Below are 18,430 nucleotides of genomic sequence, written 5' to 3'. Positions count from 1 at the left end.
CCATGTGAACATTGGTAAATGACTTAATATTTCTGTGCCTCAGTTTTGTCATCTTTAAAATGGGGATAATCAAATTACACAGTCCAAAGAGATAATGGATGGATAACTAAGGAAATATATGCAAAGTACTTAGCATAGTGTCTGACACATAGTAAAGTGTTCAATAAATGTTCACCCCTATCATTATTTTTATTTGTCCCTGAGTACAAAAGGTATGCTTGGAGGTCAAAAGCCATGCTAGGAATGTCTATCTTGCATTGACCGAAGCCACTGAGTCACATCTGGATGGGTGGTATTGAGTATAACCCTGTAATAACACAAATTCGGATATAATTCAATTAGTAGTTGGCTTCTGCCTTCCACCAGCCCCTATTTTCAGATGTGGGATGGGCAAAATTTCTTATGCTCTGGAAGGGGAGGGGCATTAGAAAGTAACAGCCTCAAGATAGCTGGGTTTTAATTCAGTGTGTGGTTATACTTGTACAGTATAATTTCCACTGTGCTTTTAGTGATATTTCCTACCACTTGAAAATATTGTTTTTCATTAACTTCATAAAAATGTGACTCCTTGTTTGGCAGAACTGCATTTTTGGAGTCCACTTATCTTACTATGGCAGGGTTTCACTGTTCTTAAACGTAGTCAGTCCCACGGTAATTAGGAACTTCTCGCCTGCACTTTCAGAGGGACATATGTATCAAAAGGAGACAAAATTAACTCACTGCACATTACAGCTTGGCTCAGTCTAAATGCATTTTGGAGAGTTTTGTTTTGTTTTGTTTGCCTTGCTCCTAAGCATGGTATTTTGGCTTTAAGTTTGCCTCTTGACAAGCCACTGCATGTAGAGATTATAAGAGGTTGGAATTCATTCAAATACGAGGCCTCAGCCCATTTTTTCCCCCGTGTGAATGAGAAGCATGGGGCCCTGCCTGCCAGGCTTCGGACGCTTTCTTTACCTGGAACTTATTATCTCAAAGGCTAGTTGCCTAAGTGAGGGCAAGTGATGGCAAAAGTAAGCATTTTGCCCTGGATGGTGTTCACCGTGGCAGAGGCTGAGGTGCTTCCTCTGATTTATCAGACCTGCAGGCCTGCCGGGCTGATCCGGGAGCGAATGTGCCCACAGGATGACAACTCCCGTTCTCACCATGGCTTAGTTTCAGCTGGGGTGTAGTCTGAAGTTTCATCTTCATTTCTCTGTTGCCCAACTAGCACTGAAGAAGTCACTGTTGCCCAGAAAGAATTTTAACTCTGTCAAGCGGGACCTGATTCCTGTGGTGCGACAACTACGGTGGCTCATGCAAGAAGTCGCCAGGGAGAGGCGGCATTCTACCCTGAATACTAATATTTAGGTTAACTCTGTTACATACATCAGAATGTAGCTCTTCCTTATAGCTCTTGATTTCATGATACAGAGAAGAAGTGTTTATATTCCTAATTTCTATTTTTAGTCTACTTTTGCAAAACCTAAGTAATGCTACATGAGAAATTAGGACTGACTACTAGATGTACAGATGTGAGTCCGTGAGCTGAGAACCAGATTCTGGAGCCTGGTTCAAACCCTGACATCACCACTTATCACCTGTGCAATCTTGCTCAAGTTACTTAATCTCTGTGTGCACTGGTGCTCTCAGCTGTGAGATGAGTAACATCCCCATTACCTCCCTAAGTGCCTGGCACATAGTCTGAGATTAGAAATGCTTCTTAGTAGTAGCTCATTTTAATCCTTTTGTATAATGGGTGTAAGGAGCAAAGAAAACTAACAGTAAGAAACCATAAAAACACCTAAATCCGAATAGTCATTTTGAAGTTATTCCCTCTTTACTACAAGACAGAAGAAAAGTAACTGTGTCTCTACTAGTTTTAGGTTCTCTAAATTACTCTGCAAAATAGCAGCTCCAAATATAAAATTACATTGCATACTGTATTGATTGTAGGACGAGTTGAAATCTTGGACATGATTTGCATTTGGCTCTTTGTAGAAGAGGGTAAGGGGATTTATAAATCTCGTGGATGAGTAAGTAATGGTGAGGTCCAAACCTTTCTCTCAGACCCCACATCATTGAGTTTTGGCAAATTGCAGCCTCCCTGGATCCCAGCGTTCTCATCTATAAAGTGATGGAGTCCCTTCCAGTTCTAATAACAAAGCAATAAACTATTTTTTAGACTGACCCTTGTAAGATCTGAGAGACTGGCAAAAATATTTTCAGTGTTTGAACTTTCCCAGCTATCATTTTGTTCCCTCCTACCCAAAAACATACATACAGTCACCTCACAGCTAATTATTACTAGAGTATGATATGGGTCCTTCGTAAAAATCGGTACTCATCTTCTTTGGGGTATTGTGTTTCTCCAGATCCTTTAAGATTTAGGCCTGTGAGACATTTGTCACACAGTTTTTCTATTCTTTTTTCTCTCTCTGTATTTTAGTGGAATTATGAGCGGTTTTCATTGTTTTCTCCATGAATCTCTAAATCCTATCAGGTAGCACCAATTAGATTAAGACTACTCACTCACACACCTTATATTTCTCTCTTGGAAGTTTTATAAGAGGGACTTTATATAACTGAAAATCCTTAAAAACAAGAAATTGGTAGACATTGAGGAAAGGAACTGTAAACTCCTTCTATCACTATCGTTAGCAAATTGATAATTAGCGTCTTAAACCAGAATAGTTGAAAAAGCATTTGTCCTTATGTAATGAATGTATTATTTCTGGAGTCTGTGCTACTTAAGATATGCAAGAGCATTAATTCTAACAGTGCACAATGGAATTAATCTTCTATAAAGAACTAATATACACACAATACAATGAGAACAAAATATGCTGTTTTTATAAACAACCTAATAAAATCTCATCAACAACTCTACATAATTACCTGTGCAAAAATCCTTTAGAAATGATAAGGCATTATTCAAATAAAGGGAATTATTTACTGTAGCACGTTTAAGTGTTTTACACTAATTGAATTGATATTTCTTTTGAATTACCCTATTGTGTATGATTTAAGTAGATTCCACCATGGCCCTCATCTTATTTCTTAGGCCTGAGTGATTGAAAAGCACTGCGCTTTTTAAAAATGCACTAGCTCATTGTTCGGTTTACAAATAATTCAGCATAGTATTCTTTTATATAGAATATGGCCATAATTTATCTGAAATACAATCTGAATTACAGAAATTTGATTAACAAGGATCTTTAGAAGATGACTTTTGTGACACATAAAACATCCGACCTGACTTCTACTTAACTGAAAATATTTACTTAAGTAAAATACTTTATAAGTATTTCCTTTTTAAAAATTTACCTTTATTGTTGAAAGTATTACAGATGTCCCCTGTTCTCCCCCCGCATTGATCCCCTCCAGCCTGCATCCACCCCACCGCTACGCCTTCCCCATATTATTGTCTGTGTCCAGGGGTTACACATTTATGCATGTAAGTTCTTTGATTAATCTCTCCGCACCCTATAAGTATTTCTTATAAAAATACTTAAGTATTACTACTAAGAAAATTAGCTCCAAAGTTGAAGAACAAAAGAGAAAACAACACTGGTGAAATCATTGGGATTAAGAAGCTCACTCTCCTCAGTTCTGAGGCTTTGTCTGAGTCTTTTCTGCATTTTCATTTCGGGTCCAAAAGCAAATAATGAATGAAGTTGGGCAATATGTCCAATTTATAACTTGGCAATGACTAAATGTAACTAAAACAACACTAACTGGAAACCATTCCTCCCAAACTGTGCTAATACATTTGCATCACTCCAGTATCTGCCCTGAAGAGAGATAAGAGATTTGTGTGGTAGGACTCTGGATTTCATTCATTCAGTTGATCAAATACCAGTTTATAGTTTCTGCAACAACACAAAAGTAAACAATAATCTAGCTGATATTGCTGCTTGTTTGTGTTGTACATACCATGGTGAGATTTATGAGATGAATAATGAATGAGTCCAAGTTTTACAGACAAACTTTTATAGATAAGTATGGCTTCTACATGCTTTGTATTTTTCTAGATAAATATCACAGGTCTATCTTTCTTATGAATTCAAAAACCTGAAGAAAGAACATACTAAGTATTTATACAAATGCTTTCAAGAGGAAATGCTATTCAAAAAAATGAATTTTAGAATGAAACACTAAAGTAGTGTTAAAATAATTTTAAACTAGAATTCAAAAGTTAGGGGGAAAAACAAATTTAATTTACTTACAAGTTTGTTTTGCTCTTGGAGGAAATTTGGTCCGGGTAATGGCCAAAATTATGAAAATAATGACTGGCCATAAAATCAAGACAAGCGTCCAAAGCTGCAAAATAATGATAGGAAAAAATGTTAATTGTATTGCTGAACCAAAAAACCTGACAAGAAGTACATCCTACTATAAAATTCCAATACAAGACAGATATTTGCCTGTAAATATTATTAATAAAAAGGGAATGAGAGATTCCTAGAAATGAAAGAGACCTAGAAATGAACACAAGATTTTTTCCAGGCTTAAAACCTTGAAGTGATCTTCCGAAGACCCCATTCCAATCACCTCTCATGACTACCCTGAGAGTGATGATCTTAAAGTTCAAATATGATCAGTAAGTTCCTTACTTAAAATCTGTTAGAGTTTCCCAGCTGCTCTTTGGATAAGGCTCGGCATTCTAAACAAGGCATACAAAACCCAACACAACTGTAACATAGACCTGTCTTACCATTTCCAAAGTCAACAGTTTATGCTCGGCCATAAAGATTAGTGTTTGACATTGGACACCATCAACAGACATCCCTGAACAAATAAGTAAATGGGTAATTGAGTCAATGAGTAAATGAATAAGCTGGAACTTAAAGTTTTATACAGCAATCCCCACTATATCGCTGTAAACAACATCTTGTATCTGCTTCTGTCACAGAACTTAACATACTCTTACCTTCAATAATTTTTTTTGCTTGGCTCACAAAATAAATTGACCATTCTTTTATGGCAGAAACAGTGTCTTACAGATCTCTGAATTTTCATTGGTACAAAATAGATACTCAAAAATTGTATACTGCATTGAAATTTCTATTTAGAGACCCTCACTGTAAGACACTTCAGGAGTGGCTTTTCTCCCCCTATAGATATGATTCATTGCACAAGACATCAACTGCTTAATATTTTACATACTATACAATTTTTCAAACATGTATTCACAGAAACATTAACTGTGATATGCAAACAGTTATAGCACACAAACCAAACTGTACAGAACAAACCTTGCCTAGACTTAATAAAGTAAAACTTGGAACAATGTTTCTGCCTAGTTATGCAGTCCAGTCTTATCATTCCTCCCCCACTTTTCAGAGTCACTGTGTTTTTGCCAAATCTCAAACTTCCTGGGGCGCTTCCATTCTCTAAAACAATCTAGATCCATCCAGTTATGGATCCTTAAGAAACTCCTGGCCTAAATTTTCTATGAAAATCTCCACTGTGTGTCTAAAAGCACTGTTCTCCTTGCTAGTGGGCCTGTCACCAACTTCTTAGACTTTGGGTTCAGAAAAGGAAGAAGTTGACTGTCAATGTAAGGAATCCCTAAGGTGCTGGGTTCGATCATAGCTGAAAAGCTCCCAGGCTGGAGGAACAGCCCAGTCTATACAGCACTTCTCAAGTATTCACGCACATACCAGTCACCGAAGGCTCTTGTACACAGGTAGAATGGGATTCTGTAGATCAGAGGCAGAGCCAGAAATCCTGCCTTTCTAAGAAGCTCCAAGTGGGTGCTCCTGGTGCTGATGCCCAAGGACCACACTCGGAGTAGAGCAGTTCTAAGTGTACACCACCCACCTAACTAGCAGGATTGTTTATAAAGGCCTGGAATATTTTTGTTGGAAAGTTCCTTTGAGGTCAACTAATGGATAGAACTCAGGGCATTCATATCTTGGATAGGAAAACAAAATTACGTTTCTGTTTTCTCTAGCTTGTGATGGAAATTTAGCATTTCCATTGATGATGGATGTAGGCAATAAACCACAATGTGATTAGAAGTACCTGTGACTTGGTCATCAATAGGAAGCACAGATATTTTCAAATCATATTAGTGTTGTTGCAGAGACCTCCAAGTGATGTTTACACTTGTCATAGTTGTGAGTTCATGATATTTATTTACTTGTTTATTTAATGCTATAATAAAGAAACACACATTACCATATCCTAAATTTGCTTTTAAATGCCTTAATAACTGAATTTCAATATAATTTGTTTTATTTGCAATCCTGTTTATTTTATGAATTTTAAAACATTATTCTTAGAAGAACTATATGTTTCACCAGGCTGCCAAAGATGTCCATAGCACAGAAGAGGTTGAGACCTTGATCTCATCCAACTCTCTCCTTTACTTGCTGGGATACAGAAGGTTAGCATAATTTATCCAAAGTCACACACCCAGTTGTGAAGCAGAGCGAGGGACAAGGATCTGAATATAAAAATACATAGGCTAGGACTTTTTTTTTTTTAATTATCATACTGCTCTGAGAAACAAATACAAAAGAATAACAGAAAGTGTATTGAAAAAATACAGGTGCTATAAAAAGAGATAAGGTGTGTTATTCTAGCCTAGTCTCTGATATATTTGAAAATTAAAGACTGTTCTTCAAGGATTCTAGATATAATACAAAGTATCATCTTTATTCTATGTGACTCATTAGAAATGCAGACTGTAAAGAATTAAGGTTAAAAGAATGTAATGTCTGTGGATTTTTTGGTCTTATATTTGAGGCCATAGTTATTCTTTTTTTTTTTTTTTTAAAGGATTCATCTGAGTAGGTTTAATGGCCCATAGCTGCTTTCAGGAGCATCTATTCATTTTTCCATAGAACTCTCATGAGAATTCAGTGAGCAACTGAGATCGATTGGAGCAACACAAATGTACATTCACATTCAAATAAGGGGCATATGTCGTGGGATATCTTTACGTGGTCCTTTAGTTTATCTGATTAGATGGCTTCATGAAGATGTTTTGGTGAATTTTGAAATTAATTTTAGACACCATTTAAATCCAGACCAAAATGTAATCTATATCAGTGTAGCTTCAGGCAATTTTGACTCTGTTATAGGTAAAATCCCCAGCAAGCCCATACACAATCTACTATCACAAAATTTCCCCTGAGACTGTAGGTCAGGGAGATTTGAAGAACACTTCTGCGTACTGCATTCCAGGAGGATAATAAACGTGAAGCTGTTCACACTGTGATGGCAGGAATGTTAAGGCTGACAAGTTAATCACAAAGGCAAGAAATAAACAAAACTGAAATTTTCATAGCAGCACGATTGCTCTCAACACCATTCTAAATATTATCATAAATAACCTAGAAGCAAATGTGGTGCCAAGAATCCAAGTGCTAAACTATGGAGTCATGGTTTTTCTTGTTGCTTAGAGAAAGAGCTAATATATTGATCTGACACATACAGATATCGGGACTACTTGGAAACTTTGAAGAAGTTTTTAACAGTTTCCTATTTCTGCCGATATTTTCATTTACCCCCCACTTGCCACTATACTTCATTTGCTTCCATCCCCCCTGCATTCCTGACATTGAAGGGCACAGTCACACTGAGCATTTTAAAATTCCTTAGTGGGCCATGATTTGTCTCCTTTTATTTCTCTCAGGATTATTTTCTGTTGAGATGTCCCATGGTTTATCTTTCTCTTTCCTTTCATTTCCTGAAAAATTCAGTGCCTGAAAGTCCTTAGGTGGTACCCAACGAGGTAAATCCACACTAGGACTTGGGGGCCCACAGTGACACAGTGAGGGAGGTGGGTCCCTAGCAAGGTAAAGAGGACACTCACAGTGCAGCAGCCAAACATGGGGTGTCAGAGCCAAAGTTAGGTAAGGAAGGTGTCTGTGCAGGGCTAAGAGCAGGCGATCAGTTTCATACAGGGAGGTGACCAAAAAGTAAATGTCCCCCATTAGAGGGGCCAGGTTTCTCACTATCCATCAGGGAAACTATGAACATGAAAAGGAGGAAACTAGAATGAACTCTTTAGTGTTGAGTTAGAATTAAGAATATGAGTATGAGCTCCTGGTTTCCAAAATGTATAGAGAGACATGAAATACAGCTATAAATGTGTGTATAACTTATTTATTTCCTTTTTTCTGGTTCCACAAGTTGTTTCTGCCTCATCATGTTCTTTCTCTGTTCTTTCTCTGAAAATACTGATTTTCCAGGAAATGCTAGCTTCTTTTAGTGGACAGAGGAAAGCTAAGTGTGCTTGTTGGGATGCCACATTTCCAAGCATAGAGAGAGCCTCAGAATATATGTAGAATATATGTAGACATAGAGATAGATGGTAGATGATAGATAGACAGATAGATGATAGATAGATGATAGATGACAGACAGACAGACAGACAGACAGACAGACAGACAGACAGACAGACAGATAGATAGATAGATAGATAGATAGATAGATAGATAGATAGATGATAGGTAGATAGATAGATGATAGATATAGATAGATAGATGATAGATAGATAGATAGATAGATAGATAGATAGATAGATAGTAGATAGATAGATAGATAGATAGATAGATAGATAGATGATAGATTAGATGATAGATAGATAGATAGATAGATAGATAGATAGATAGATAGATATAGATAGATAGATAGATAGATAGATAGATAGATAGATAGATAGATACATGATAGATAGATAGATAGATAGATAGATAGATAGATAGATAGATAGATAGATAGATAGATAGATAGATGATAGATAGATGATAGATGATAGATAGATGATAGATAGATAGATAGATAGATGATAGATAGATAGATAGATAGATAGATAGATAGATAGATAGATAGATAGATAGATAGATGATAGATAGGTAGATGATAGGTAGATAGATAGATGATAGATATAGATAGATAGATGATAGATAGATAGATAGATAAATGATAGATAGATGATGATAGATAGATAGATGATAGATAGATGATAGATAGATAGATAGATAGATAGATAGATAGATAGATAGATAGATAGATAGATAGATATAGATAGATAGTTTACAACTCTTACAATAGAGTGGTTTTAAGTTGGTCGTGTCCAAAACGAATGATAGTGATTCTCATTACAATTTTCATATTGCAATGGGGATTCCTTCTCTAGCTCTGAAAATAAGTAAAAGTAAAACGTTTAAAATGAAGATTCTCCATTCCTCTTCAGGGAATCATAGTTCTGGAGAGTCTTAAGGAAACTTAGGGTTTAACATACACTACAGTAATCACATTATTATTATTATCATTATTATTATTATTATTATATAATCAAACATTACTGAGCACCTACTGTATACCGCACACTAGGTACAGAGAAGAAAGCAATTAAAATTTTCAGTCTTTTGAGAAAAGGAAACATTAAAAAATAATTATAACCAAATGTAATAGATAATGCTAAGACACATGAAGTAAAGAGTGTAGATGGGAGATAAATCAAGGGGAGCCGATTTCAAAGCCTAAAAGATGGAAAGGGTCAGACAGAAGGAAAGACAGGCATGAAAAAGAAATAGGAGTCTTTTCAGCAGAGAAAACATATGGTTGAAGACCCACAGATGGAAAAGAGGGTGAAATGTTCCAGGAAAAGAAATAAGTCCAGAATGACTGGTGCATTAAGTCAGGGAAAACATCCCTGCCTTATGGTTATCCAACCTCTACTTGAATGCTTCTGATGACTCGAAGTTAACTATTTCACAAGACTTCATTATTGGACAACTCACATTGTCTGATTTTTTGCTTATATCAAGGTTGGTATCTCCCTTGTTTTGACTAACACTCATTTGTCTTAGTCTGATCTCTTCTTTCACATGAGAATTCAACAAGTGTTTGAAGAGAGACAAAGCCCCCTCTCCTCCTGGGTACTGATGCTAGTTCCTTCGACAATTCCCTGTAAAACAAGATTTCAAAATACCTCTCCTGCCATAAAGCCTTGTTGTCAAGTGGTCTCCTTACAATTATATCAGAATTCAATATAATTCCCCAAATGATAATAGCTAATAGATATTGATTGCTTAAAATGTGCAAGATGCTATGTTACACACTTAACACGCATTATCTTATTTAATATAATCACCTCATTTCCTCTTGCAGATGGGAAATTGGAATCTTAAAAGAGACTAAATAAGCCTTTGTTCCATAAGCCTCTAAATCACAGAGCTGATCATGGAACCCAGGGAGCCTGACTTCAGCATCTGCACCATTAAGCTATGTAACCAAACCACTACAAGCAGATTACTAGCTGTCTTTGACCGCAATACTGTACTTTTATTCATTCACCCTATGAAAGCATTAAAAGTCATTTAAAGGTCATTCTGTAATCTCAAATCATAACTTTATTACAAACTTGAAAATACAACTTGCCCAACCTTCCACATATAAAGTATATAGTCTCTTCCTTCCTTTGTGGATTGTCCCATAAGTCGAGGATGACTATTACTTGATGGTAACAAGAGGATTCCCAAGTTCACATTCTGAAGGAAGAGGTTGATACTTTAGATCTGGAATAAACCTTAGTTCAAACCCCAAAACAAGAAAACAAAAATGGCGAGAGTTAGTTAACTCTGTCATCCATATAAATGACCCATCTGGAAACTGGGATCAAGGACTTTTTCTGAAATCTATACTTATAGATTATAGTACATTTTGGAGATACATGTTAGAATATATTTTGGTAAACTTTCTATGATGTATATGAAAACAACACATTTTTATTGGACTTTAAGTGAATCTATTTCTCTATTGCTCTTATTTCTAAAACATTTCATCTCATTTACTTTTTATTGATTGACTAAACTAATAAAATGTGCATGTCTGCTATGTAATGAGCACCATAAACAACAGGTAGATATAATTTTTTTAAAACAATTAAAAGGTATTAAGGGAGTAAATGGTATAGACCCAGAAGAGGTGAAAGGGCTTGGAACATTTGAAGATATAGTGGAATGAATTGTATAAGGCCTAATTCATTTTAACATGATTTGGAATTTTAAATTTTGGAATTAGAGCTTAATCCTAAATTGTTTTATTCTAAAAATTATTTTAATACTTAGAGTGTCCTGCTCCGAAAGTTTAAAGCTAAGCCTTCCTCTTTTTCTAATCACTCTGAGGGGAAGTTACATGAGCAAAATAGTGTTTGGAGAAGTTTCAAACTTAATCCAAAGTGTTAGAAGTTTATCAAGTTGTGGGAATGTCTGTGATAGAGAAAAAATAATAATAATCCTATCATCAACTGAGCTAAAGTGTGATCCACTAGATAAAGTTACAACAGAAAATAAAGAGCTGAATTAATTTTCCTTCTTCAGGTCATAAGTCTGGAATTAGATTCCACTTTTATAGACATTGGAAATCACTCCCTGATATGCTATTCAGAACCCATCTTCTCCATGAAAGATAAACTCTCATCTCACACTATCTAGTCTTTCTGTCTCCGCTGCACCAGGACTCCCTCCTGTCGTTAACTAGCATCTCATTCGGTGAGCCTCCCTGTTGCTAACCATTTCCAGTGGAATGGATCTTCCTATTCCCATTATTTTAAGAGTTACATTACAAACCCAGCAGGGTAGCATCTGCATCTAATTGATTTTCTCTATTACCTAACATTTCTGTTCGTGATTAATGTGTTTTTTTCACACTTTTTTAGCATTCACTTTTGCAATTGAGAAAAATGACATAAACGGCTCCATTTCAAAATGGAGTCGGAACCACCAGACCAGAGAAATGGCCTTGTACCTCTTGCTCTTTGAAACTTTGAAATGTTTGACTTTAGCAAAATAACCTTTGGAGGGAGCAGATCAGCATTGTCTCCCAAACAACTATTTGTAGAGCTAATAGGAAATTGGACATCCTGACTACAAGGACTGAAAATTATAAACATTTTTTAGAATCAGTATACAGCCATGTAGAGTTAAAGAACTTAGCTTATTAGCACCAATAGAAGCTCCTTCCTTCTATTCATGTAATTATTTCCCTTCCCTTTCTCATAAAAACCCATTGCCTACGCCCCATAATCAGGATACAATTTGGGTTTCTGCCTAAATAGTACTTCTTGGTTAACTATTCTTTGGTCTCAAATAAATACTTGTTGACTCTCATTGGCTTTTGATTTATAGGCTAACAAATACGGAGTCAGAGTCAGGACCTGAAGCAACCTTACCTTCATGGGCCAGTCTCCTGAAACCAGGTAAAATCCCCACATGAGCCTCCTTTGTGTTCACTGCTGCCATGGACCACCCACTGCCCCCAGTAGTAAATTCTCTCAGGCTCCTTTCTGGTTGAGATCGGTGACTTTCTTTGAGATCAGGAGGGAAAATTCCCTCAGAGAGGCATTGCCCTGGCAGTGCCCGTGTGGCTGCTGCCACGGGAACCTGCTACCACATGAGGGATTTTCCTCAGGAGGGCTCCTTTCGTGCTTGTAAGAAGTTCCCTGGGTGTTGAGAAGCTCATAGGGGTTTTTTCCCCCCTGGATGGTAAGGACAAATTTTTGTTTTGAGTTCCTGCGTTTCTTTTCTTTGTCTCTGTCTGTTGTGTTATTTGGCATGAAAAAGAGATTCCAAAGGGAACAACATAGGCTTAAGTCCTATCAAGTTGTTGTCTGGGCTGGCCCCTGCAAACTGACAATTTTTGCAAATCTCACCAGACTAGCATCTATTTAAACAAATTTTACTGTGGATTAAATGCACGTGAGGTAAAAGCTATTGCTAAGGGAAACTTGGAAGACAAAACTGTAAAATTAGTGGACACAAGGAGAGCTTTTAAGAGCCAGAAGGGCACTAGACACCTCAAGTGAAGGCACCTGTAGTGAGTGGGTCATGAAACGGGTTAGAAGCCAATAAAGCCACCTTGGAAAAATCGGCGTGGTACCTTGCTTATAGGGTTCCCAGCCTAACCAACCGAGTAAGGAAGGTCACTTCCTAGCAGGCACAGGAACCTCAGGATATTTTGGGGACCTCAAGATGAGAGGAATTAACCCAAATCTAAAGATACTACAGGTGAAGTCTGATGGCAAATATACAGATTGGCCTCTTAGCCTCAAGAGGCTGTTAAAATTCAATCTGAAGATTTCTTACTAAAAGTTCTAGCAAAGCAGATGTAAAAGAGTCTATATGATCAATTACTATATTTGATGCATTTATGTAGATAAGCAGGCCAAGTTTATGAAAACTAGACTTAATTATAGTAAAACTAATTTGCTTGCAAAATATCTTTGATAAAAATTTGGATAACTGGAGAGAGAAAAAAATTAAGTTTCAATAGAAGCTTATGAATACTAATTCTGTTCATTGCCTTTCAGGTTTTGTTTTCCACCTGTAAGCTGAATTGAATCCTGAATTCTTTTAGTTTGCTCAAATATTTCGCTACAACTTTTCAAACTAATGTTTCCAGTTTTTCTCCCACTTTTGACTTGGAATCATTGAGAACTAAAGCTGCCATTTCCTGGAAGCCCACTGAATGGACTGTAAATGAATTAACATAAACTTCACAGGAATCACCACAAAAGCTCATGCTTAAGCAGTCTTCATGCCTGATGTTGTATAAGCCATTTGGAAAGTTTACCTGAACAATGGATGACATCATCAGAGACATTTCAAACTGCAAAGATGCTTTAACCCTGACATCTAAAATTTTTCTTGACTGGCTGCCCCCTCAGCTCAGAAACTGGCATCTTGCCATTAACCTTTGTTTTTCTTTGTTTCCATAGAAACGTCTCTTATTAAATGCCTGATTGCTGACGCCCCATGGTCCTTGACCTTTTCAGCTGGCTACGCTCAGGCCTTACTTCCTATTCAGGTCTATTCTCCAAATTCGATTTAGCATTTTGTTTGTCATTATAGAAATTCTTGTTATAAAATGTTGTCTGCTTTACATAGCTCCATGTTGTAAAGACACCACTTGGATAATGATTGCTCAGGGATCTGAGATAATCACTAAGTCCTATGAGAGCTCATGTGAAAACCTAAAGGAACTAACTGCAGATGTTTGCCCTTAAAGAAACATGAGAGCACGACTTTCCTCTGTTCTAGTGCTCTTGTTGCTTAAATGTGCCCTACGATTCCTAAAATTAAAAACCAAACCCGCACTTTCCCTCTTACATGGGATGTGATATACTAGAATGAGCCTTCCCAGCACCAGATCAATGACGCTTTCAACAACTGGTCATGTCGCTTTCCAATGGTTGATCAGCGATGCTTTCAAGGAAAGATCTCAATCAAAAGGGAGAAATAACAAAAATAAAACAAATGGAGCCATTTCAAAATGAATTCAGAGCCCCCACCCCAGAGAAAAGGCCATGCACGGCTTGTTCCTTGAACCTTTGGACTGTTTGACCTGGGCAAAATAGCCTTCGGGCTGGGCCAGAGTAGCCTTCTCTCCCAAACCACTGTTTGTAGAGCTAACAGGAAAGCACACGTCCCCCCGATCACAGAAACTGAAGATTAAAGACCTTCTTTAGAATCAGTAAACAGCTATGTAGACCTATTGGTGCTTATTAGCCCCAATAGAAATTCCTTCCTTCTTCATGTAATTATCCCCCTTCCCTTTCTCATAAAAACCCTTTGCCTTCATCCGGTAATCAGAACACAGTTTGGGTTTCTGCCTAATTTAGTGCTTCCTGCATAGCTAGCTATTCTTTGAACTCAAATAAATGATGTTGCCTCTCAATTTGGCTTTTTGTTTTTAGGTTAACAATGTAATTGAGAATTGATATTATTAATAATATTGAAAAACAGCACTATCTAAGGCCTCCTTAGCAAATACGATGTCTTCACTGGTGAGCGGAACTTTGAGCACAGATCAAGAGCATATTGGGAAGGAAACCCAACTCAGGGGCAGCAGAGAAACAGCGGGTGGTAATAGAAAGAAGAGATCTATTTGGGGGAAAATCTGACTTTGAGTCCCTAAGTTCACTGTGTGACCTTGGACAAGTCTGTTGAACACTCTGAAACCCTACCTCTCCCCAACACCTTTCCCTCTGGCAATCACCATCCTGTTGTCTGTGTTACGAGTCTTTTTCTTTGCTTAATCCCTTTGCCCTTCTCACCAGCCCTCAACCCTTTCCCTCTGACAGCTGTCAGTTTGTTCTCTGAACCTATGAGTCTGTTTCTGTCTTGTTTATTTTGTTCATTAGATTCCACATTCTATTAGACTGCATAGCTGTTCGAAATTCTTTTCTCATTTTCTATTGTAGTATGTATTTGATACTGTGTTTCCTCACTCTAATATTTTTACTATATCTTTATTTATTTTTTCTTTTTTATTCTTTCTTATATATCATTTGTTTCTCCGTTAATAGATTTCTAACCTCTTCATTTATAGGCTGTCTTTCCCACGACTCAGAACAAGTACAAAGATAGAAATTAAAATGTTTATATTTTAAATAATTAAAATTATTTAATTATTGATGATGACAAAGCCCAGCTCCTACCAAAAGACTATGTCTTCTATGCCTGCTTTTCACATTCCCTGTCTTCTAATTTGTCTATATTTCCTATTTTCACAATTTTCTTCCATTTCACCTTCTTTTAGATCTTTACCCCTAACTTTCCAACCTCTTGATTTTCTCACTTTCCTCTTAAATAACGTTGGCACACATATATATTCTTTCCACCTACACCCCCAAGTCGTCTTTCCATTACCCCGATATGGGGGCTAGTCCTAGGCAAAAGCGTGAAGAAGGAAAGACGCCTGTCTGTGCCCTTTCACCCTCCTCTTAGAATCACCTTTCCTTCTCCTTTTGGCACCACTATTTTCTAAAGATCTCTTGTGTTCCCCAAATTGGCCAGAGTGGGTCCAGGTGAGCCCTCTGTAGTACCCCCAATTCTGGGCATTTTCCTAATCTTTCCTCCTGCAACAAAGGCTTTTCTGCCCTGGGTCCCATTCTCTCAAGGTGCACCTAGCTTCTGTATCACCTGCCGTCCCAAAATGAACTAATAGCTTGTGTATTCTCTTTCCCTAGGCAAAAGTATAACTAACAGGGGCTCTTTAGGGATTTGGGCTACACAGGAATAAAATAAGGTATCGTAGTGAAAACATTTTAGCACACCTAACTTGCATCTTCTCTAACTATGGCATGTCCAGCAGAAGTAGACTAAAATAGAGAAAAACTCTAATGTAGAAAAATTGATATACCAGCTACATTATAGATGAGGGAGGAACTTATTTAAAGTTTCTAAGGATAAAATTTCTCAATGAAATATTCACCTGAGGTATTGTTGTTTTTTAATACTCATCCAAGGATATTTTTTTATTGATTTATTAGAGAGAGGAAGGGGGAGAGAGAGAGAGAAACATCGATTGGTTGCCTCCAGTATGCCTTCTGACAGGTGATCAAACCCACAACCTAGGTATGTGCCCTAACAGGGAATCAAACCAGCAACCTTTTGGTGTATGGGACAAAGCTCCAACCAACTGAGCCACCCGGCCAGGACCCAAGGGCTTTTTAAAAATTTTTAGGTAAAATGGAGTTGTAAAATATATATATATATATAACTTCAGCATTCTGTTTGTCAGCAATAATTGATATGTTTCACTTCCTCTGTGCTTTTATTTTTAACTATTGAATTTTCATCACTTAAGGACATTATATGAAGTTCTTTCTCTCTCCCACAATCCCTTCTTCTGGATTCCCTTTCATCATTATGTCAAATAAAATATGACAACCACATTGCCCCAAATCTCTTTATAACCTTTTTGCCAAGTGTTTGCCACCATTTATAAAGCAATTTGAAATACATTAGCACATTTGGTTCTCGCTACCCTATGAGACAGATACGGTAGATCTCAAGCCTGTTTGGGGAAATGGGGAATCCAGTGCTCAGGGAGATTGTGACATGCTGCTCAAGTCTTATAGCTGGTAAGGAGCAAAACCAAGAACTCAGGCTTGTTTTTTGACCACAGTCACCTTTCCAGACTCTTAACGTGATGAATTCTACATACAACCTACCATGGGATAGTATGGGAAGTTTTACTTTTGTGTTGCTTTTAGTTAAAAAACAATGAAATAAAAATAGTAATAACTTAAAACATATGTCCAAACCCACACCCATGCAATCACATAACACCTTAGGATTTAGAATCCTGCCCACCAAATTCACAAAGGTGAGTGAACACTTACTTCTCCCTCTTAATCTACACATGAGAACACGTAAGTAAGGGGTCAGGCACTAGAAGCAAACCTAGAATGAGATAAGCTGCATAGATAAAATGTTGGTTTCTATGACGCATACTACTTGCATAATAATTATATTATTCATTTAAGGCTGGGAATTACAACTCTGAAATGAAGTATATTGAGTGCCTTTTTGGATTTCTAAGGTTTTCAAACATTGTTCTGAATATGTGGCAGATCACAGTAGCCAATTTCTTTCTCAGTCTACCAAGATCCTTTCTGGAGGGGATCTAACAGCTGGCTTTGTCATTTAAAAAGCAAACGCTAATGCAAGTGCACAAAGAAAGATGTGGCAATGAGCAGAGTACACAGACCACAGCAGTAAAGTTAAGTGATTCGTAATACTCTGGAAACATGGCACACACATTGGCTCTTACTTGGTATTTCTAGTAAATAATTTTTAGATAACTCAAATTTCTTAGAAGCTTTTCTGTACCAACAGCCTTCAAACTATTTCCTTTCAATATCTTACTTTTCAACCAAACTTTCTATTGCTTTTGGTTTTCAAGTACATTTCTCTACCATTTGGTGTACCTCTCATCTGATACATTTCTTCATCTCGTTGGTTAAATTCATTGAGAAAATTTCTTAAAGCATCTTGGCCAGAAACTTAGACTTTAACACTAGTTCCAGTTCAACCAGTAATAAGATGCATCCTTTCTTTGCCCAGGGCATACCCTGGTTTACTCTTCTAATTTACTGAAATCAAAGGGCTGCTTTAGCTGCAGGTTTAGACTCGTGCCTTTAGCTAGAAGACAGGTGCAGGGAAGATTTCTAAATATCTTACTTGCTGATTTAAAAATTAAATTAAAACTCTTCTCTTTTTACCTCATTGACATCATCACATTTTAGGATCACCGGGAGCATGTCCCAGAGCTCGCCTCTCTTATTGTTACTCACCGGCTGCCTTTTGACACCGAGCCAATTTTTCCAGACCAGGATCCGAAGCTGGTGAAACTGGGAAGCCATCCTTCAAACACCCCAAACAATGAAAGTCTTCTTATTTTCCTCCACTCCTCAAAAAAAGAATTGGCCTAACTTGCTGTGTGTCAATGGGCCAGACGCCTTTTCAAGGCATAGCTTTCGTGGCAACAGGGGTAAGAAACCCACAGATTTTTCTCTGCCACAGATCTTCTTTTCCTGTGCAAGGATTGGCTTAATTCTTGACCCAGAAGCACTTTTCAAGCAAACTCTTCCTCCCAAATAAGGACCCAGACCAGTATCTTCCAGTGGCTTCTGCTTGTATTA

At 37.2% G+C, this 18,430-nt stretch overlaps 1 protein-coding gene across 1 annotated transcript in view; it reads right to left on the bottom strand.

Moving 5' to 3' along the window:
• Positions 1-18,151, bottom strand: part of ABCA12 (ATP binding cassette subfamily A member 12) — a 156,737-nt gene extending 138,586 nt beyond the window's left edge. Inside the window, exons 1-2 of the mRNA XM_016196895.2 lie at positions 18,083-18,151; positions 4,206-4,299 (exon numbers count right to left, since the gene is read on the bottom strand). Of these exons, the coding sequence (XP_016052381.2) occupies positions 4,206-4,299; positions 18,083-18,151 (163 nt within the window). The remainder of the gene's footprint in view (positions 1-4,205; positions 4,300-18,082) is intronic.
• Positions 18,152-18,430: the final 279 nt, after the last annotated feature.

Source organism: Miniopterus natalensis, chromosome 8 (assembly GCF_054644295.1).
Source record: "Miniopterus natalensis isolate mMinNat1 chromosome 8, mMinNat1.hap1, whole genome shotgun sequence".
NCBI lineage: Eukaryota > Metazoa > Chordata > Mammalia > Chiroptera > Miniopteridae > Miniopterus > Miniopterus natalensis.
This window is presented reverse-complemented; position numbering and strand designations above follow the sequence as displayed.